The 22,877-nt window shown below is 41.8% G+C and overlaps 1 protein-coding gene across 1 annotated transcript in view; it reads left to right on the forward strand.

Moving 5' to 3' along the window:
• Positions 1-22,877, forward strand: part of LOC149352265 (alanine--glyoxylate aminotransferase 2, mitochondrial) — a 57,687-nt gene that overhangs the window by 7,033 nt on the left and 27,777 nt on the right. Inside the window, exons 6-9 of the mRNA XM_089581424.1 lie at positions 3,510-3,603; positions 5,985-6,179; positions 12,746-12,838; positions 18,313-18,385. Of these exons, the coding sequence (XP_089437550.1) occupies positions 3,510-3,603; positions 5,985-6,179; positions 12,746-12,838; positions 18,313-18,385 (455 nt within the window). The remainder of the gene's footprint in view (positions 1-3,509; positions 3,604-5,984; positions 6,180-12,745; positions 12,839-18,312; positions 18,386-22,877) is intronic.

Below are 22,877 nucleotides of genomic sequence, written 5' to 3' on the forward strand. Positions count from 1 at the left end.
TCTCTCATCTGCATTAGTTTTATGAATTAGCGCCATGAGTCCAAAACATATTTAATGAAAGCAAACAGTCATTCTGATTCATATAGAAGTATTAAGGTATGCAGACAACACTCTTAGTTATTTTCGTCGTGCACCTGTACCAACAAATTGGTTTTTTGAGGAAAGGAAATGGCGCAGTAATTGTCTCACATCTTGGTGGACACTCAAACCGTGCCATAAGGGAAGGGAGGAAGGTGGGAGTGAAAGAATAAAGAGAGAAAGAGGTGCCGTAGTGGAGGGCTCTGGAATAATTTCGACCACTTGGGGATCTTTAACATGCACTGACATCGCACAGCACACAGGTGCCTTTTGCGTTTCGCCTCTATCAAAATGTTTCCGCCACGGCCGAGTTCGAACCCGGGAACTCCAGCAACAATATCATTTTACTGGATATGAGAGACAATGTCACATGGCTATTAGCTCACAGAAATGTTGCAAAAATTAAGGTTTTAAAATGTTGAAGCGACACTGATGACAAATTGAAGTTGGCCCGTATGAGTAGGGTACCACATTCTAATCTCAAAAAGACCACTCTCACCAAAAATGGAGCTTTTGTAAGCTAGAAAAGACAAAAAAAGTAAATACAGGTGTTGCCATCACCAGCTGATTTTGCAGTTAAATTGTGCACCATCACACTGATTACTTGTTGTAGATCCCAGTGGCTAGGCTACATCGCATTCACTTTAGGGAGGATGCGGAGCAAAAAATGTGATTTTGATCAACAAAAACCATTTCTGGACTTTGGTTATACAAGGTTCATAAACTAATAACGAACATATTTTCCAAGTTAGTTTGGTCGTGATCTGCGCAGTAGAAATGTAGAGAATGTAGTTTTTTTCCCGAAAGGAAGCATGTGAGGTGTGTCGCCAGATGAGCCCAAAAATGTTGTTTTCAGCTCAAAGTGCAGTAGTGGGAAGGTATATCGCAGTTTGTTTTTACCCTTCTTAGCTTTTATGAGGTATTCTGGCAAAATTGCAGTGGGAACACTTTATAAATGCAAGAAATTGGGATATAATTCTAGCTTTGTGACCTGTAATTGGCAGGCAAAATGAAACTGAGGCTGTGATTAGTGGAAACGTGTCATGCCGCAATTGAAGACTAAATTCTAGCCTTTATTGTTCATAGGACCTTGGTTTTATTGGAACATGTGCCACTTGTTTTTACTGTTCAGCTTATTTTGTGAGCTTTCGAGCATGAACAAAGCCACTCCGCAGTTCAAAAGTGGAAAAATAAGAGTTAGAAACTGCAAACTACTACCACCATGCAGCATAAATGGAAGAAGCTGCTACCTGTGCTGTAATGGCTTTTAATTTAGAGAATAGGCCCTTAAAACAAAATTACAGCTCTTGAAACCTCTGAACTCGTTCCCAGTTCGCATTTTGGAGCTAAAGTGTACATTTTGGAAAACTATCATTTTCATACTGCATAGCCAAAACTTACTTTGAAAGTACTCTCTGGGCCAATATATTGTGTGGAGAACAAGCTAATGTACTTATCGTGCTTGTTTGGTAGATTTTGATGGCGAAACAAGCCAAAATTTAAATGTCAGTTGCAGCAAAAAAAAAAAAAAATACTTTCAAATGGTGTTATTTTCAGAAATCATTGTCATAAAACGGCAATCTCTTCCCATTCTCCTGTATGAGGGGCTTTTCTGGGGGTCACCAATTTTGAAAAAGTGACTAAATTGCAAGCATTTTTAAAATGATAGTTTTCCTAAACTGAGATATTCACTAGCTGATTTTCATGTCAACTATTTTTTTCACACTAAAGACAAAATATAAAAATTTTGATTACGTTTAATGGCATAAGGATCCATCATACCTGAAAATTTAATAAATATTGGGGCAGCGGTTAGAAAGTTAATCCTTCAGCCCCGCATCCCCCTCTTTAAAAATGGTGGCAGCCAGTCTTTTTTGGTGTAGGCATCATAAGTTTGAATTGAGTGGCAAAAAAAATTTTAAATTCCATTTTCTCAGCCATGAATGCTTCTTTTACTGCTGGACAAATGTTAACACACCCAGAAAGAGCTACAGAATCAATTTTTGCAGAGAACAATAATCGGATGGGGTTGGCCTCAGTGTTCCTTCAAGCTAGCTTCTCTGGAATGCTGCATACCCACATGATGACAAATGGTCAAGCCTCAAGGCAGCAGATACAGTCAGAGACTGTATCTGTTACTAACAGCAAGCAGTGTGTTACTAATTAGTAAATATGCAATGTGGAAAAATCAGCACAACAGTAGAAATGTAGGGGCTGCAATTGAAAGTGTAGTAGTATCACGAGAAAGAATATTTAAAGGTATTTTATTATGAAAAGCAGCTGTTCTCAGTCAGGCTACATATACAGTGTCTGAATTTAAGGGCACCAGGCTTTCAAAAAGGAATGTATTGAGTGAAGACGAAATTAAAGTAGCATTTGTCATTGTCATCATGCGCTAGTACGAGTTGTGTTTACTATTACAAACCAGCAAATAATTAATTTGCGTGAATGCTGGCTGTTGATGCAAGATACTGAAGTATTTGCGGTTAGGAAGCTGCACATTGCTAAATGAACAGCGGCACAGACCCCGTGTCTGTGCAAGAAACTGATTCTGCAATATTTTTTTTTTTTTTTGTGCTCTGAATTTTGCGGGGAATACTGTGGAAACATGAAGTTACAGCATCTTGTACTTGCTGCAAGAGACCGTGACAGCGCAAGCTGGCAGCCAGAATATCAATGAGCGTGAAAGCTGATGGTGATGTGGGAAAATATCTGAAAATACCGTTGTTTTTTTTTATAATGCCTGCAAATGCACTATATATCTAACAGCTTTTTTAGAAATTGCGAAATGAGAAGTATTTTTAATGTTTTTTTGCTTTCTAATTGAATACTTCTATGTACTGTTTGAACTGAAAAGGCTCTGTCAGCTATTATAAGCAGTCCCCTGTCTGATTACAAAGTTATTAAAAAGTTATTATTTTTTTACTGCAAAGAAGAGACATCGATAATGCCATCTAATGTGTTATCTGTGTCTCCTCTCTTTTCTGTGGTTGCAGTTGTGCTCATCTCTCAATCTGGAAATGCACCAGCATTGCTTGCTTACATAAGTCCTTCTCAAGCAACATTGCTGTCTTTATAATTGCTCAATCCACCTGTTTTTTTTTTCGTTCTTTTTGCTCTGTACAAAGTTTCTTGTATAGTGTAATCACTTAAAACGAGAATTTTTTTGCAGAAGGAATTATTGTGCAATGATAAAGATTATAGGATGCAGTCTCGTTATGAAATTACTTGCCGTTCTTTAGGGTGGGATAATGCACCTCACTATTGGTTGTTGTAATCAATGGGTTAAGGTAACTAACGTCTGGTACACACAGAAGAATTAGGTGAGTGCAAGTACTAACTTGTATATCATCTACAATAGTGAGGGTGTTCTGCTGTGTGACGGCTTGAATCCCATGAGTAACTGCAAACACACAATATTGTCCATGCAGGAATGCCTACCATGGAATGAGCCCATACTGTGCAAGCCTCTGTGGTGTTGGCAACTACAAGCACCACATACCATCTAGCTTTGGGACATTCCATGTGAGTATATAACATGTCGCATTGGAGCACAATAAAAGAGCATGAGCTTATGAGACTGGTGCACTGTGATCCTGAAAGTTCAGCCTGACTGAGCCTTATGCCTTGTTCAGATATGAGAGTAACATCTGGTTACTCAGCGCATGGCTCTCCCTCGGGCAGCAGTTTGACTTCTGACTGCTTAATTACCTGAGCTTGGAAAATGATGAAACAAATTCATGATAGTATAATTTAACCAAGCAGACCTTCAGGTGCATGTAGTTGAAGCAGTTTTTCAAAGGAAGGAAAAAAACTCCGCCTTTTTGTACACCTCTCTGTTGCAACCAATATGAAGCAATACTAAGCTGCAATAGTATTTATCACTCAAGATCTTCGATTTTGTTTAGTAATACCATAACCTGTAGTTTCTACAGACAGTGAATACATCTACAGGGCAGAAGCAGGTGCTGGCACTATTTCTACCTGATGCTTGTGCGCACTTTTATGTAGACAAGATACAAAGAAAAAGTTAAGCAGGGAACAATTTCAAAGCCCCCCCCCCCCCCCCCTTTTTTTTTTCTGAAAACAAAAATCATACTTCTAAGTCTTAAAGGCATTAAAATACACTCACATGTTTGTATTTCAACCACTCCAGTGGCCAAGTAGCAGATTAATATATGGCACAATGGAGTTTTTGTTGTTTTATAAAGTGTTCAGGCTTTCGGGCTGGTCTGCACCATAAAGCTGAAAAAAAAAATTTTTGCTGCACAGTGTGATTCTTGGACAGTGAACCAAAATAACATTTAAGTCAAGAAAGATGACCACTTTAATTTGGCTATTTAGTAGCACATAACAGACAGATAATTAGGTAATGTAGCATGAAGTCATTTTGTGATGAAAAGCAAATAAATCACCATTGATTACAAAAAACATGTTTGGTTGTGATATGCAGCATATTGCTGGCATAGTTTTGTGCATTTCTTCAAAATTTAGATGCTCTCATTGCTGAAAGCTTTTTCATGAAGGATATTCTGGGTAAGCACTATTTCCAAAACGCTCAAAGCTCACAAAATTTTTTGTAGAAACTGAAGATGTTTGAGAACCATGGGTTGGACGGTTCGCATGAAATGACTCAACTCTTCACTGCAGTAATAGGAGCCAGTGACTTCACTGTGCAGGCAATGTTGTAATCTCCACTGGCTTTCTTACCACCTATCCACTTTTGAATGCCTTCAATGTTGCCGAACATCATGGGCTGCTGTGTCATGGAAAAGGTCAGTTTGTGTTATTGCTCGCACATATAAAAAATAGTACATAAAGAGCAGTGAAAATCGTATGTACAGCATGGATTAATGTATTCATGCTTTGCAGTCATTATTCAAGTTTCAGCTAAGACTGGAGAGCAGCTGTTGCGTATCAGACAGCACCTACCAAGCTCGTTTAACACATTCAGTATTTAAATTTGGGGCTCATTATTATTTTTCTGTTGGTCATGGGTCATCTATTGAAGGCTCTTCCAGCACATCATATAAAGGACTTCCTCCAGGGTAAACGGCGTTGCCATCAACTTGATGGGTGTTCCGTCAGTGTTGTGATATGTCACAAATGAAAACTCTTGCGTTCACCCCCTGCTGCCCCAATACAATGTTGTCCAGGTGCATAGTAGTGGTAGAGCTACTACTGTCAGTTTGTTGTCTCAAAGAATGGCAGAACATGTAGCAGTTTTTTTTTGTTTACTTTTTGCTATCAGCAAGAAGCACAAACTTTGCTTTCAAGCTTTGACATGACCAATCATGGAGTTGTTTGCATCATTAGCGTTTGGCATTGACTCACACTCATTCTTTTACAGTGAAAATGGTTCTGGTGAGCAGAACCATTATTCCTCTTCGTCAAAAGACCCATTAAGCTCATTTATTCACTCTAGGAATTATAACAGTGCGTAAAAAGAGGTGGTGTTTTACTTACGGACGCATAGCAAACGGCTTGGCCTCCACGTTAGGTAGTGCTTGTGTACTGAGTCAAATTATTGACGAAAGACCAACAGACATGGTGGTGGGCTGCCAATAAATGTTTCATGAAGCGTTTGTGCCTAGCTACGAGTTTTAGCTCCTAGCTCCTGTGAGTCAGATGTCATGACCACAAGGGGTTGACATATATAAAATCTATAATGTAAAAAACAGTATGTAACCTTTTGAGAGACAGAATAATAAAAAATATTGAGAGATAAAACCTTGGATTTTGCATTTTTCTAAATGCTGACATAATAGTAGTTAAAATGTACATAGATAAACAGCACCCTGTAAAATGGATGAAAGGAACAAGTTAATTCATTAGCAAGTCTCATGTTCGTAGAAAAATAAATTTGTGATGACACTGAATTTAAGATGCAAGCCTGTTTCTCCCAGGCAATGAATCCTGACCCATATCGAGGTGTCTGGGGTGGCTCCAAGTGTCGTGACTCCCCAGTTCAGACGGACCGGACTTGTTCGTGTGGAACAGAATGTGAAGCTGCCGCACGCTATGCTGATCAGCTCAGCGAGGTACTGCAGCAGAGTGTGTCAAAGAAGAAGGTGGCGGCGTTCTTTGCAGAGAGCATCCAGGTATTCATCAGAGTCTTCTCTGCTGTGGCACCGTTAAAAGACTGTAGACATCAAATTTTTGCTTGCATTTTTCTTGAAATGATGCATTAAACATTAATATACGTGGATTGCCCCGTGGTATTCTCCTACGACCTCTAAATAATTTATAGTTAGAGGTGTGTGAGTACTGAAATTTTCGAATACGAATATGATGAAAAAATGGCTTCGAGTATCAAATTGAATATCGAATATTTATTCAACACAAAAAAATATATATATTTCAGAAAATGATAAACAAGCAATTGTTGTTGGCCTTATTTTTTAAAAAATAGTATCTGGTCTTTAGAACTGAAATAAACAAGACCAGACTGACTCAGCACCATATAAAAAAACATGATGTGCACAGAAATGTATACTACTTTAATTAGACTGCACAACAGTATCCAACCCGTAATGTGATCATGCAAAGTGAAATCCGTTGAAGGACTAGACTGGCAACAAAAAGTAACATGTTGGCTAGTAAAACCTCATTGATTCGGTGTTCAAGGGACCGGAAGAAATGACCGCGTTACGCAAAGGTCAGTTTATAAAATGCCCTGTGGTCTTTGAAAAAAGAAAAAGAAAAAAAAAAACTGTCGAAAATGAAAAATGCAGTACAGCCTTATGAGGCAGCTCCTTCACTCAAACACCTATAAGCCTATGACGAGCACCCAGTTTCGGCGCGCTGGAAGAACAACGCTTACGTAATCGAGGTGGGAATGCACAATGGTGTCGAAATATCGAGACTGCTTCTAAAAAGAAAAAAAAATGACCAGCGACGTGTCAGTCGGCATCCGAAAGCTGTGCAGAGATGGGATTGGGCTACCGACGAATGTGCGGGCTGACAGCTGCCGTCACCACGGGCGAGCAGCGAAGCTCAGAAATCGAAGCTACGTGGCCAGCCAGTTTTATTTACTAAGCAACAAGGGCCCTCCGATCGTTGCCACGCCAGCCCATGAGGCCGTTCGGGGGCGTAACCCGTTCGGGAGCCTCATGCAAAGTTCTGAAAGTGGGCTTTCCCTCATATCACAGTTCTAGGAGGGCTATGAAGGTGACAGGATGAATGCCATGGGTGTGGGCATTAAAGGTGCACTAAAGAGGAATGTGAACTCGTATTTTTACTGCTGGAACTCGATCCACACGTTCCGAGTGTTCTTAGAAACTTCAAATTATTGCCCTGTGCGGCTGATTTCCCTAATTTAAATCAGATTAACGTCCGGCTCTCGCCTTTCTTTTTTTAATTCCCTGCATACGTTGGGAGGAGTCGACCAACCTTTCAGCCAGTCTCGTGGCGGCTTGCCGCTCTGCCATTGGCAGAGTGATACGTAGTGATCGGCTAAAGCAAAGAGTCCATGCGTATTTTTATTTCCGTGGGTCTAATTTGCAGCTATGTAGTCTCTGACTAGATCTATTTATTCACGGAAACTTAAAAAAACAAATAAAAGCGAAAGCAAAGCCACCACGCGACTGCCTGAAAGGCACTTCATGCGTTGGTCGACTCCTTCCACCGTATGCGGGGAATTAAAAAGAAATCTGGGAGCCGGACGTTAATCTGATTTAATTAGGGAAATCGGCTGCACAGGGCAATAAATCGAAGTTTCTAAGAGTGCTCGGAACGTGTAGATCGAGGTCCCGCGGCAAAAAGATGAGGTCAGATTCCTCTTCAGTGTACCTTTAAGTATGCAAAATATTACGGAAGGAAAAAAAAAAAAAATTCACTTGCAGTTGAAAATTGAAAATTGGTTTTTGAGGAAAGGAAATGACGCAGTATCTGTCTCACATCTTGGTGGACACCTGAACCGTACCGCAAGTGAAGGGATAAGGAGGGAGTGAGAGAAGAAGGGAAGAACAAGGTGCTGTAGTGGAGGGCTTCGGAATAATTTTGACCACCTGGGTATCTTTAAAGGGGCTCTGAAACACCTTCTGAGGAGAGCACATCAACTCGCTCAATCACTGTGTTGTGTTGTCTTGAAAACCTGAGCCAGATAGTACACTTCTGCATGCAGCAGAGGACCGGTGGGGCCGGCGGAAGAGCGCCGACCTTCCAGCATGCAGCGGAGGAGAGAGGGAAAGAAGCGAAGACGCTGAAATTCAAATTTTGACTACAGATAACTCGGCTTCTGCAAAGCGCATTAAAAAAATTCTTGGTGGACAATATTCGTGAAGCGGCATGCTTTAACACCCCAGGCATACTGCAACTATATTAGAGCCCCTTTCAGAGTCCCTTTAACATGCACTGGCGCCGCATAGCACACGAGAGCCTTTTGCGTTTCGCCTCCATTGAAACACGGCCATTGCGGCCGGGTTCAAACCCAGGAACTGTGGTTCAGTAGCCGAGCGCTCTAACCACTCAACCACTGAGGCCAAAGCGTATTTTCGGTCATCTTTTACGTAGCACATGTGATATGTGGGAAAGCCCACTTGCGAAATTTCGCACCAGGGTCAAGCCTAGCGACGTTGGAATGCAATCGATCCGTGACAAACGACGAAGAAGAAAGGGAACAGGACCTTTGTACTGTTTTCATGGGACTTTGAACTCTATTGTTGGATAATTCTTCCAGACTCTGTGGTTTTTGTCATGGTCGGATTTATGAAATGCAGCTAGGTATACGATAACTGGCGAGTATTCGGGAAGTTTCAAATATTTGGAAATCCTCGAATATCAATTTTCTCGAATACAAATATGTACCGAATATCAAGCATATTCGATTCGTATTCGAAATTTTGAATCTTCGCGCCTCTACTTATAATTGAATTTCTTCTTGATGCTTTTTCGGTCTCAGTTTTAACAACTGAACAATGGTTGGGACGTCAAAGATGACTTTAGGTCGCATGAGGCATAGAAGAAACTGCAGCATAATTGCTGATATGTTGTTTATTCACTACAATGCTAAAGCCAGCGAATCACTGCAAATGAAGAAGCAGTGATTGTATTGCAGTTTCTTTTTTCATGCCTTACATGACCTTTACTGACCTTTGACATCACAGCCATCATTCTGCTGTTGAAGCCAAAGCTGAAATAGGTGAAAGAAGAAATTTAATTGCAAATTTTCTAGCGGCTGGAGGCATAGGCCGTGTGGCGATCTATGTATTCTAATTTCTTGTGCGTCATAACAGAGAAGAAAACATGCAACTAAAATTAGGGGCCTATACTCCTTCATTTAATGCGCATATATGTGTCTTTATGAAATACTAACATTCTTGTAACAGTGAAAGAAACGTTTGATGAAAATCAATGGAATCTTTAGCTTAAAAGTCTAGTGATGAGGGCATGTCCGGGCGATATGATGAAGTGGCTGGTCTGGCTAATCATTTATAAGTAGGGGTTGGAGTTTGGTTTTTTACTTCCTGAACATTCAGCGGACTATATTCAGTGTTTATTTCAGAATGCAGTTTCAGTTTTTTTGGGGGGTGAGTATTTTTTTCTACGGATGAATTACTGACTTTTTTTCGAGGATATGATGTTATATTCCTGTACTCTCAAAAGTCACTTAAAGTTTATCTTGTCCCGTTTGTCAGCATGAGCAGTCGATTTACAGATAATTAATGCACAAACGGTAGTACTTAGAGCTGCGCTTGTAGAAGGAAGTACTATCGCCAATAAAAATAAATAATCGAATTTAAATGATGGAACCATCATACAAAAATGCTAGTGAAAGTCTCCTTCTAAAAACTGAGTTGCCAGTTACTGCTGGGTTGCTGCACTGGGTTGTGCGAGGGGACGAGGCAGCACGTGGTCGGTATGTTGACGGCAGCAGTGGGACTGCTACTGAACATGTGATAGACAGAGCGTGACGCATTTTTATGACACGCTTATGCTTGGCTCTATGTCAGTGTACTTAGATGCAGTGGGGGAGCCAACTTTGGAATCAAGTTTTATTTGTACAAATCAAATAAAGTAACTGCCCTAATTGAACGATGACGGCAAACAAAGGGCCAGCAAAGGGCCAGGAGGTGGAGTCTACTAGTCTGCAGAGGCACGTAAAGTAGCAGAGCAACGTCTAGCTCTTGTACATTGTTAATTTATTTTTGGCTGAGTGTAACTGCTACTCCACAATCTAGTGTGCATGTCAAGCATAATGACCTTTTTCAGTTTGAACCGAATTTTAAAAATTGAATCCGGCTTACTTTTTTCGGGGGGGGGGGGGGGGGGGGGGGGGGGGAGTGTTTAAACTGAAAAGTCCACCTCCTGTTTATAATAGGGCTAGGACTTTTCGGTCTTTATTTTTTAGAAATTTGACTGACTTTTTGGTGTGTTTATTTCAGAACGTAAGTTTCATTTTTTTTTTCTTTTTGGTGACTGTTATTTTCGACGAATGAAATTCTGACCTGACTTTTTTTCGATGATCTAATGCTGCAATCGTGTTTGATCAAAAGTAATTTAAAATTTATCTCTGTGTTTTTGTCATCATAACAGTTTATTTACTGGTAATTAACGTGGAAATGGTAGTACATGGAGCTGTGCTTGTGAAAAAAATTGCTATCGTCATTAAAAGATTAACTCAAGGTAAATGAGATAGCCGGCAGACAAAAACATGAGTGGAATTACTTCTAAGAAGTAGGTTGACATGTTATCATTGGGTTGTCGCTCTAGGTAGAGCGCGAGGACGGGGCATCTTGTGGTCTACGTGTTGATGGCAGCGATGAAATTGCTGCTCAATCATCGCAGTGACCAGGACATACTTTTTCGTGACACCCTTGCACGGCTTCATGTCCATGTCCTACATGCAGTTGATAAACCTACCTAAATGACTAGCTGCTCTGAGCAGGTGATGATAGCGAACAAACAGTCCTTAGCTAGCAGGCGGCGATGAGGTGGTGCTTCACGGTCTGGAAAGATGTGTAAGCTAGCGGAACAAATACCTCAAATCGCACAGCGGTGCTGTTTATCCAACAATACCACCACGTCTCTGTCTTCCCTATTTAATAAGTTTTCAACTTACCATTTTCACTTAAAACTGAATTTCGAAAACTAAATTCAGCGTACTTTTATCATTTTTTTTTCTAATTTGGACTGAGAGGTCCAACCTATTTATAAGCTAGCGTGGAGTTACTTATGCATTTATTTTATTCAGTTTATTGTAAAGTTTGAAGTGATCATTTTTGTGATCTGTACTTTTGCAGGTTTGGTTGGCATAAAATGCAAGCTGTGTTCAGGCTGTTGCTGTTGAGAGCTGGTTAAATGTCAGCATCATGGCGTGCATATTTGGCACGCCCATTTTCATAATGACCTAGAGTGCTTCTGCATGCAGTGTGCATTTTAGTTCCGTGTGAAAACTCTTCTTATGAGCTGATCACAGTAGGCATAATCTCGTAAACGTTGCTTACTAGGGTCTGATATAGTTTCTCAAGATAGAACTTTAAAAAAATGGCACAGTGGCTTTTCTGTTCCTGTTTATTGTGCTTGTTTATAGTTTTAATTTAGCACTGCAGTGACTTACATATTTTTCGTTAGCATATTTCCCAGTGTATAAGTCGTTTTTTTTTCTGGATTTTTCATTGATGCGTCTTACGGAACAGTGCGACTTATATATGGCAAAAAATGACGCACCACCACTTCATCTTTTTCCATACCCAGTAATTAAGTCTGAAAAGATGTGTAAAAGAAGAAAAATTTAGTTATTAGAGTTTTAGCCTAGCACAATCCGTGTTCCGCTACCGTGATCCGCTTCCACGGAGACCCAGCTGCTGTTGCACAATGGCGGGTGTGTGCTTCTCAGGGTCATCTGCGCATGCAGATAACTCCCCCGCCGAAGCAGATGATGGTAGTGGAACACTGATCTTGCAATATGCAGCAACTGCTTTTTTTTTAATGTTAGCCTGTGTGTAGAACACACAGTCTCGTCGCATCCAGTCCAGCATATTCTCAGAAGTTTCATTTTCGGTGTCACATCTGTGTGGCTATTTCGTGTGTGTTGTGCGAAGTACGTGTTATGCACTTATAGATCAGAAAATGCGGTCACCTCAGGCACTCAATACAACCTCAGCCACTGTACTAAATTTTCGTTTAAAGGTGTAGCTCACAGACCTGCACCTTTTCCTATTTAGTACTATGATGGGAGGGAACACAGCTTTTAAATGGCTGTTGCGCTAGCAACTGTACTCGGATGCTTGGACTGAAGGTGCACCGGGCCAACAGAATTCTGTATCACATGACATGATAATATCTTGTTGCCAGGTGTGGGATGTGGAGCCGTGTGCATAGAGAAGACCATCACAGCATTTGCCAGATGGCACATTTTTCGCATGCCATAAAATTAATTTTGGTGTTGGCCCTACTTGTCTTTTTACATTGAAGTGTATATATCAACAAGTCACGATGTGTCTCAAGAAAGACATGATATATCTTTTATTAAAAAAGCAAATTTTTTATTGTGTAGCTTGGTGCTTAGGTGCTTTTTAAAACAGCTGTGTTGAACTTTGCATACTATTTCGTTTAGTATGAATCAGTTATGAAGTGTGGTTTTGTGTTCAGTGATAAAAAAACAATATTAATGAAGTTTTAAATCATAGGCTGCTAAAAGTGTTTTCTTTCTGTGTATTGGTAGGGTGTTGGAGGCTCAGTGCAATATCCCAAAGGCTACCTGAAGAAAGCTCACAAATTGATCAAGGATAAGGGAGGTCTTTTTGTTGCAGATGAGGTAAGTGTATTTGTTTAAATTAAATAAAAACAGTTAGCATTGTCCATGTGCATGTCAGTGCTCTACACTTGAGTGCTTGTGGTTGTCCTGCGAGCATAGAAAGAAATGCAAGTATGATGTAGAACAAGCTCTAATAACTTTTTTAGCCAAAAAAAGCTTCTGAAGTTTCTTGTATGGTCACCCTTTCTGCTTGCTCAGTACTGACTTAATTTGAGAGTTAAGCTAGCAGTGTAGAAACTTACAAATGGCAGCTCACATTGATGAAACCAGCATGTTTGATCACAAGAAGGAAAAGTGTCTGTGCACAGTTAAAACGCCCCTGACCAGAACGCAGTTTTTTTCTATTTTAAGGTAAGATGGAAGAGATAGCAGTAATGAATTGACGAGTTAATATTGATAAGTATGTTAGCTATGTTTGCAATGGGGAAAAATAATCGCATATAGTGATAGAACACTCCAGTGTCTCAACCGCATTTGCCATTGCATTGCATACTACTGCATGTTGCACATACCACATGTGGTTCTTTAGTGTGCAGAAGGGAACATCTTTGTGAAATACTCTGTTCTTTGTGTGAGAATTAGTAAAAGCAAAAACACGTCGTAGCTCATCAACACACATAAAGGAAACTTGCTGGGATCTTGCAAGACATGCATATTAGACTTCAGTTGGTAGTAGAACGTTCTTGTTGGCTGGCAGGTTTATCTCAATAAAAGATAGGACTGTGCAAATAAAACAGGAAAGGAGCCGCCGCGGTGGCTCAGCGGTTATGGTGCTCGGCTGCTGACCCGAAAGACGCGGGTTCGATCCCGGCCGCGGTGGCGAGAATTTCTTTGGAGGAGAAATTCTGGAGGCCCGTGTACTGTGCGATGTCAGTGCACGTTAAAGAACCCCACGTGGTCGAAATTTCCGGAGCCCTCCACTACGGCGTCTCTCATAGCCTTAGTCGCTTTGGGACGTTAAACCCCATAAACCAAACCAAAACAGGAAAGGAAACATAGAAACGAAAACAACACCAAGAAAACTGCGCTCGTGGTGTCGTTTTCATTTCTGTGTCTCCTGTCCTGTGTTATTCGTGCAGTTCTACCTTTTGTTCAACTGGTACATGGCATAAAGGCTATCAAATCTACTTCGATGTAATTATCATCATCATCATCATACCAGCTACACTTCAGCTACAATGCTTTTTAATAATGTTATTTTTGTCTCCTGGGAGAATTTGCCAGTGCCCTGCCTAGCTACCCTCATTACTTCTGAGCCAAAGCAGTGCATGTTGATAATGTAGATTCTAGGTAGTTATCATGACTGTACATACTTCATACTACGTCAAGCATACTTTTCATGGCATTAATGGCTGAACAGGTCAAAGCAGCCAGTTTACCACTCGTCTGCACATTGATCTGGCTGAGCTGGTTTCAGATCAGCCTGAAAGGCAAATTAAGAGATCTCAAACTTTGGCTTTAAATGTGCACTGAAGAGGAATCTGAACTCGTCTTTTTGCCGCGGGAACTCGATCTACACGTTCTGAGCATTCTTAGAAACTTCGATTTATTGCCCTGTGTGGCTGATTTTCCTAATTAAATCGAATTAATGTCCGGCTCCCGCCTTTTTTTTTTTAATTCTTCCTCGTACAGTGGGTGGAGTCGACCAACGCGTGGAGTGCCTTGCAGCCAGCTCCGTGGAGGCTTTGCTTTCGCTTTATTTTGTTTTTTAGGTTTCCGTGAATAAATAGTTTCATTCGCAGATAATATAGCCGCAAAATAAGCCTGCAGAAATAAAAATACGCGCGGACTATTTGCTTCTACGGACTACTACGTATTACTCTGCTGATGGCAGAGCGGCAAGCCACTGCGGGACTGGCTGAAAGGCACTCCACGCGTTGGTCGACTCCGCCCACCGTACGAGGGAGAATTTAAAAAAAAATGCGGGAGCCGGACGTTAATTCAATTTAATTAGGAAAATCAGCCACACAGGGCAATGAATCGAAGTTTCTAAGAATGCACGGAATGTGCAGATTGAGTTCCCGCGGCAAAAAGATGAGGTCAGATTCCTCTTCAGTGCACCTTTAAGGTACAGTATAAAAGCCTAGAATTTCAGAGTACATTACTAAGCTAAGAACGTGGCACTTGCGGTAATACAGTACTTTCCATGTCCACTGCTATGCACGAAGGTGGCGCGGGTGAACACTCTTAAGGTAAGGTTACACACAACATAAATACTCCTGAAAATAGAAGGTTCCTATACAGCTGCTGCCACAGCTCAGTTGGTAGAGCACTGTACACGACATATGGAGGTTGAGGGTTTGAATCTCACTGGAGGCATGTGGTTGTTTTTTCTCTTTTTTCTTATTGGTTATCTTTCAGGCAAAAAATGATTACACTACTAATTCACATTGATCAACACCAGATATGAAAAAGACAATTCCCCTGTGCTTTCCTTGGTTTCCGTGACTGTCGCCTTCCTTCACATGCATGTCATAACGAGTCCCCTCATTTCCCTACCCTTGTCTGCTGTACTAAATCCGAGAAGACATTCATCTACAATGCATTCTGTGTCAAGCACTGAAATATGGGTGCCTATTTTGCACAAGTAAAACTTTTCTTGGCGATCTTGCATTTGGGAATGTATATTTGAGATTGACTTCACGCAAATATTGCTGAAGGAAATAATGCATTACGAAAAAACTGTGCTATGTTTTCTGTTCTTTGTTTCAATTCTCAGGAAAGTGATTATTCTGGTTTTTTACAGAGATGGTGTGTCTTTGAAGATAAATTACTTTGATACCTTTAAATACGCTGAGAGAGAAAAATACTTAATTCCAGTGGCTGAGCGCAAGTGATGTAGGCACACATTGTACCGTATTTACTCGCATAATAGGCGCACTTTTTTTCCAGAAAATCCGGCTCAAAGTTCGGGGTGCGCCTATTACGCGGGGTAAAATTTCCGGAAATTTTTCGACTCTCAAAATTGAACACACCGCGTAAACGAACTCGTGTACGGGCCGCACCCCGTTTTCCTGAAGAAAATATTAAAAAAAAAAGATCCGTGTAAGGGCCGCACCGAAACTTTCCACGACCCACGCGGGAATAGCCTTCGGAATGCACGCGTCGAGGCCTCTGCGATCGCTCCGGCTGCGCGCAACGGGCGCTTGATCGTGGAGGCCACACACGCGCACAGGAGCTTCTAGACGCCACCCACGGAGGGCGCCCGAGGTAGAGCTTATCATCATCATCAGCGTTTTCCTCCACCGCGAGCTTTCGCTATCTATATCGCCATCATGATCTCCAGCTCGTTTTTTCTTTTTTTTTGTTGCTGTGAAGTGCCGGGGTCTGCGGTAGAGCGATAGTTCATCGTGGTTTATGGCTTTGCCGTTGAGCGTTGCTGTTTTAGCTCGACGGCCAAGCGCCTTAACAGCTACACGGCAGGGAGTTTGCTCTCGAACACGGCTAGCGTGCGGCAGGTTGGAAAATACGACGTGGCCGAGAAGTGCGGCAGTTGCGACTGTGGCGTTTCTAAATTTTCGTACGCGACTCCAAGCGCCGAGGTTTTCGCGGGCCTAAGTCGGGAATGTTTCCGGCTGGAGATGAAGCTTTCCAAACAGACGTTTAAAGTGAGCATCCCTGAAAACTGTGTGCGGCTGTTCTACGCGATGTCGTTGTACGTGCTGTGGGTCCGCAGCAGCACTAGTGAGGACTAGTAGTCAGTTCAGCGAAAACTTTGTTAAAATAAATATTGGGGAGTGGGGGGTGGCGAGGTGTCGGCTTGCAATCGTGTAAATACAGTATTGATCACAGTGCCAAGTTCGGGGTGCGCCTTTTATGCGCGGAAATAAAAAAAATCTGATTTTTCGCGCCCAAACTAGGGGTGCGCATATTATGCGAGTGCGCCTATTATGCGAGTCAATACGGTATTAAAGGGGCTCTGAAAGGGCCTCAAATAAATTTGTGTTATGCCTGGTACGTTAAAGGTCAACTGCAGCACTTTTTTGAGAATTTCGCGATATTCAAGGATTCAAATCTATATAGGTTGTAGGTAAAGCATGCCAAGTGTTTTCGCACTAGCATTTAAAATAGTGACGTAATCGACGATTGAATTTTGCGCTTCTCCTCGATGCACCGGAGTGCAGAGAAACTCAGCGTGACGTCACGGAAGGTATGATTTCAAATTACCGCTGTCGTCAGCCACGTCCTGCCTTGATTCGTTAGACGCTGCCAAACAACTCTCGGCAGGGTTCTCCTTCTGTGGCGTTGGTTTTTTTCCTTCAAAGCAGGCGTTTGTGTGTTGCAAATGTACCGATACCTTCGATGACGTCATCATGCGCCCCCCACTTGGCGTTGTGCGCTGCAGAGAAGCTTGAAGGGCGTCCGGATTTTAATCGGCGATTACTTCAATATTTTAAGTGCTAGCCCAAAAAGACTTCGCATGCTTTACCTGCAGGTTCCACACATTCGACCCACTTAAGTTCGTTGATTTCTAAAACCTATGCAGTTTCCCTTTAAAGGGCGCTGTTTCACAAATATCGTAGTATCCTCCAGCATGGACTTTTTTAATGCACTTTGTAGGAGCTGAGTTAGCTGTGGTCAAAATTTGAATTTCAGCGTCTTTGCACATTTCCCTCTCCTCTAGTCACTTTTTGCACGCTGAAAAGTCTGGGCTTCTCCACCGGCCCGTCACTGATATGTGCGAGAATTCCCTGGGGGTTGGAGCTTCCTGACCTGCCAGAGAAACACGGCTTACTGGCTACGGCCACGGTAGCTGCCTGACGTCTGAAAGAAGCTAACCAATATCCATCTCTGAACTGGCATACTCAGGAGCGTGCAGTGGAGGAAGATGTGAGCATGAAAAAGTCTCCGGAAAGAGCTCGCCAACTTTTGCACGTGATTGTGGGTTCTTTGCTGTATCTAGAAGTGTATAACTTGTCTTAGATGTTCATGACAACACAAAGCATAGATTGAGGGAATTGATGTGCTCTACTCAGATGTTTCAGAGCCCTATTAACATGGGTTGTTGGGCTTTTAGGCCATTAATGAAGGCCCTGCAGAAATCTCTGGTGTCTTGTGTTCAACAATGCTTATATTTAGCATGCCTAACCATTGGCATAGGGTTGTAATAGGATTTTGCCCTATTTTTCCCACTTTTTCCTTGGCATGTGCTGCCAAATTCAATTCGTATATGTGATTTCTCCTGGGATCTTGACATGTAGGCCATTGCTAACATGGTATGCATCGAATGTGATGTGGTCATTTTGGCCTAAAAAATATGGCTCATGCATTCATGAAGACTGTTAGCGTAATAGCTAGAAGAGGATATGAGGGTCAGGCAGGGGCACTGAGCTCCAAGCTGCTGTTCTCACTCATTTCATTTGGTCACTCTTCTCATTTTAAGGCATTCTTTGTAGAAAGTATGATTTCTTTTAAAAATATTGTGAATTGTTCTTTTAGCAGTTTAAAAGACTATGTATTCTGTGCTTTTGTAGGTCCAGACTGGGTTTGGCCGAACTGGTGACCACTATTGGGGCTTTGAAGGCCATGGAATAATGCCTGATATTGGTGAGTGCCATGCCAACATTCCTTTCAGCTTTTCATGTACTGCAGGGAATCTGTGACATTTTAGGTGTTACTTTTTGCAGGCATGAACAGTAGAGTGAAATGCTATTTCTAATGACAGTGCACGAAACAAACTTCTCACCTGTGGGCACTGTAGCTTTTTTCCTGAGGCAGTCATTTTTCGACTGTAATTTCAAGCCACTGTTAGGGGCAATGCAGGAAAGAGTATTTTAGTTTTGGTCCTGAGATTGTACTACTGGCATGCAGTGGTTTTCTGGATGAGTTTTCTGCTGTGTGTAAATCACATTTTCAGCTAATTTATTTGCTGATAATTTATTAGAGAGGCATCTTTGGATCTCCAGTGATAACTTTAGTCTCTTGGCCAGTCCAGCTACTACAAGCAAAGTTGTATGGTTTATGGGATTTAACATCCCAAAGTGACTCGGACTATGAGGGATGCCGCAGTGCAAGGCTCTGGATAATTTCGACCACCTTGGATTCTTTAATATGCACTGACATCGCACAGTACATGGGCCTCTAATATTTTGCCTCCATAGAAATGCAACTGCCACGGCTGGGATCCAACCCACGTCTTTCGGGTCAGCAGCCGAGTACCATAACCACTGAGCCACCGTGGCGGCTCTCACAAACAATGCATCAAGATGTGAATTTTGCTCCTGCTGTACTGTAGGCAGCGCTGTAATCAGGAAAAAACTGTCTACCTTTCTTTTATAGTCATAATGATGAGGAAAGCCTGTAATGCTTGTTAAAGGATATCTGAATTAAAGGGACGTCGGGGACAAATTTAAGTTGGCCTCTCTCGATAGGGTTCTACAGTCTAATCACAAAGACACCACCTTCTCTGAAAACAGAGCTTTTATAAGCTAAAAAATGACCAAAAAATTAATTACAGGTGTATTCATCACTGGCTTATTTCGCATGTAAAATGCATGCCTTGACACTGGCATTCGCTTCAAAACAGTGGCAACCTGGCTTCAACTGCAACATACCCAGTAAGAGCCAAAGAATCAATTTTTACTGAAAACAATAATTGCTTGGGTTTGTCCTCAGTTTCTTTTTAATGAATAAAATAATGTTATTTTTTGGCTAGCAGTGCTAATAATAATACAAAAATGGTTTCTTGATTCGACCTGTTTTTTGAACTGCATGGTAGAGAGCTTGAAAAGCTCATGCATGGTGCTTCATGTGCAAAATGGACAGAGAGCCATAACCAAGGTTGTATTTGAGGTAGGCATTGTGAGGAAAGCTTGGCTGCCATTTATTGGTGTACCCTCCTCATCAAAGGTTAGCTATCCAAATTAATGTCATTGCTTCAGGGTGGAAAATTGGGTGGAGACTTGAACTCAAGGTTTGCTACTTGTAGGTGATTTTTTAGTGCTTTCTTTTCAATAAGTGTATAGAACATCAATAGCAGGTATCAGTACCCCTCAAGTCTGCACGAAGTGTACTTAGCTTAATATTTTTTCAAACCTTTGCCTTATCTTTGTGGAGAAGTTCAAAAGCTTGCAGAAACTATCAAGACCCGTGGTATGACTGCAGCATGTACAGGGAAGAGTTAAACATGAGCTGGAAATTTTCTTTTATTGAGCAAATTAAGAAGTACAGATGAAGTCCAACATAGGGTCATTCCATGCCAAACGAACCAGAGTTTGCATTCGACCCCCTCCAATCTTTGTGGCTCATTATTGAACTACCTAAAGAAATTACCTTTAATAACTCTGGGGAAAAAAATTTCCTAATCATGTGACAGCCCTTTAAATTTTTCAGATGTGTGCAAAAATTGGTCTCACTAAAAAATTGTCAAAAAAATTTGGTGAGGTTTAACTCATCTAAACCTAGTTATACAGAGCGAAAGCTCTGTTCCATTGCTTCGCAAGTCTAGGTTCTCGTTGCCCCTCAGTTTCAACGGCTCGTTTAGCTTGTGTCCTCTGCAGTACACCTTCTCAGCGACCTATATCGACTGGATGATCGGACACGGCTTGACAGCAACGCCAAAGAGTTGACACACTCTGTCCGGCGCGCGCTTCATTCATGGTGAAACGGAAGGAGAAACCGCCAACGTAGCAACTGTTACACCCTCTCCTAGTCACGTGGTATCACAACAGCAAAGCCGGCTAGTGCGCACAACTGTATCTCTCCTAGCCTGCCCTCACCTAATCATGTCCCAGTAAACCAAAAACCTCTCAGAGACGTCTAGCTAGGCGTCTCTGAGAGGTTTTTGGTTTGCTGGGGTGGTATCACAGCAGCGGAGCCGGCGAGCGCGCGCAGGTGCGCCTCTGCTTGGTGAGTCTCGTGGTTTGCCTGCGCACTGGGGCCTCAAGGCAAAAACATGCATCAAGACTGACCTTGGGAGACATGTAGTAATAGAGCTTTCGCTCTTAAATATTTCATATTTGTGATGGAAAAGTTTTTATAGATAACGCATATGCATTGTGGTTTTTCGTGCAGGGGCATTCCTAGTAAAAATATAAAATATATTCCGATTGATAGCTAGTTTTATTGTAATTTCGCTCAGTGAATTTTACCGGAGCCCTTTTTGCTTTAAGGGAAAAAAAAAATTTTTCAAGTTAAGCATCGCAGCACGAGTCAAGGTTGCCCCGTACTGCCACTGCACTGCAGAACACAACTGTGGCACTGCTCAGAATTCTATATTGGGTTTACACGAGTAATGGTATGCAAGAGCAGCGTCAAATGACTCAAGAGGGCTTAGGGAAGAGCGAATATGATTTCCTCAGGAAGCACACGTCTCGCCGCCTCTGCACTCTTTCTTCTGCTCCCACCCACCTTTCAGCTGGAGCCAACCATCAGTGGCACTATCAGAGTACTTCTCCAATGGTGCCTTATCCCAACATAAAAATAAAATAACTTCCTTACGTTGTGCTACCGCTGAATGGAACTTTTTCGCCCCCTCTCATGGCAAGAATGCTTGCGATGGCATTGGAGGAACAGTGAAGCGACTTGCATTAAGGGCAAGCCTTCAGAGGCCTTACGAAGGCCACATAATGACACCCCATCAGATATTCACACGTATTGCGTCTTCTGTATTGTGTCTTCTTTATTAGTTGAACAACTGCCAGCAGAAAATTTGGGAGCAGTGCGCATTGCATCAACTCTGGCTTAAAGGGGAGTGAGAGCAGGAGAAAGCAGAGCGCAGAGGTGGCAAAATGCCTGCTTCATGAGGTAATCATATTCGCTCTTCCCAATACCCCCTCGATTCATTTGATGCTGCTCTCGCATACCATTGCTCATGTAAACCCAACATAGAATTCTGAGCAGCGCCACAGTCGTGTTTTGCAGTGCAGTGGCAGTACAGGGCAAGCATGGCTTGTGGTGCGACAATCAACTTCAAAAATATTTTCTCGCTAACACAAAAAACTCTGGCAAAATTCGCTGAGCAAAATTACAATAAAACTAGCTATCAGTTGAGCCACATTTCGTATTTTTACTAGGAACGCCCCTGTACAAAAAACCACAATGCATATACATTATCTATAAACACTTTTTGAGCGCGAAAGTGAAACATTAGATATTTTGTTAATTTTTTTGTGAGAGAAACTTTTGCACTCATCTGAAAAATTCAGAGGGTTGTCACGTGACCAGGAAATTTTCTCCTGAAAGTTATTAAGGCTAATTACTTTAGACTGTTCAATAAAGCGCCACAAATTTTGTGGAAAAGATCGTAGAAGGTCGAGTGCAAACTCTGGTTTGTTTGGCATGGAATGGCCCATCGTCTAATTTGTCTTTCATTCCCATTGACTTTGATGTGTGATGTGGTACAAAAAAAAAAAAAATGCGGTATAGTGAAGCCTTTTGTGCACTGCCTGTCATAATGACTCATCTTTACAACATCCTTGGCATCCTCAAATTTTAAAGCAGCCTTGAACCGTCCCTTGAGTGCAGTAAGCATGTTCAGCAAGTAAAGCATGTGGCCAGGAACCTGTCAACCAAGTTTTGCTGTTGCACAAAATGAGCAAGCTTACAATGCAATGCCGCGTTCATGTCATCCACCTGTGCCACATACTTCCCACATTCCAAAGTGTTTTGCGACACTACGTAGCACATGGTGATGGTGACATGGAAACATCATGAACAAGCAACCTCATTGATAAGAGCTAAACAGAAAATATGTTTTGTGGCGGCAGAGGATGAAAATAGTGCTGCTAGTGTGGAAACAACTGCAGAATAAAAAGAAAAGGAGCAGTAGTGGTGATTCCTCTGGGCTTCATCCTGATTATAGGAAATGGTACGGCCGTATTGTCATTTGCTTCTACTTCGTGCATTTGAAAGTTTGTTTCACGATGCCATTCTTCAAGTGGTATCATATCATTTCAAAGAGCTTTCCTAGGGCCGACAAAAAGGTGTTTTAGGCCCCTTGCGACTTTCCTTGCCACTCATGGCTGTGCTGAAAGTCCACACACTGCTCTGTCTTGTTTTCTGAGTATTTATTACCTTGTGACCTTTGCTGGCAAAAAAT

The sequence above is a fragment of the Amblyomma mixtum genome, chromosome 3 (genome assembly GCF_055824585.1).
Source record: "Amblyomma mixtum isolate Tamu chromosome 3, ASM5582458v1, whole genome shotgun sequence".
NCBI classification, from domain to species: domain Eukaryota; kingdom Metazoa; phylum Arthropoda; class Arachnida; order Ixodida; family Ixodidae; genus Amblyomma; species Amblyomma mixtum.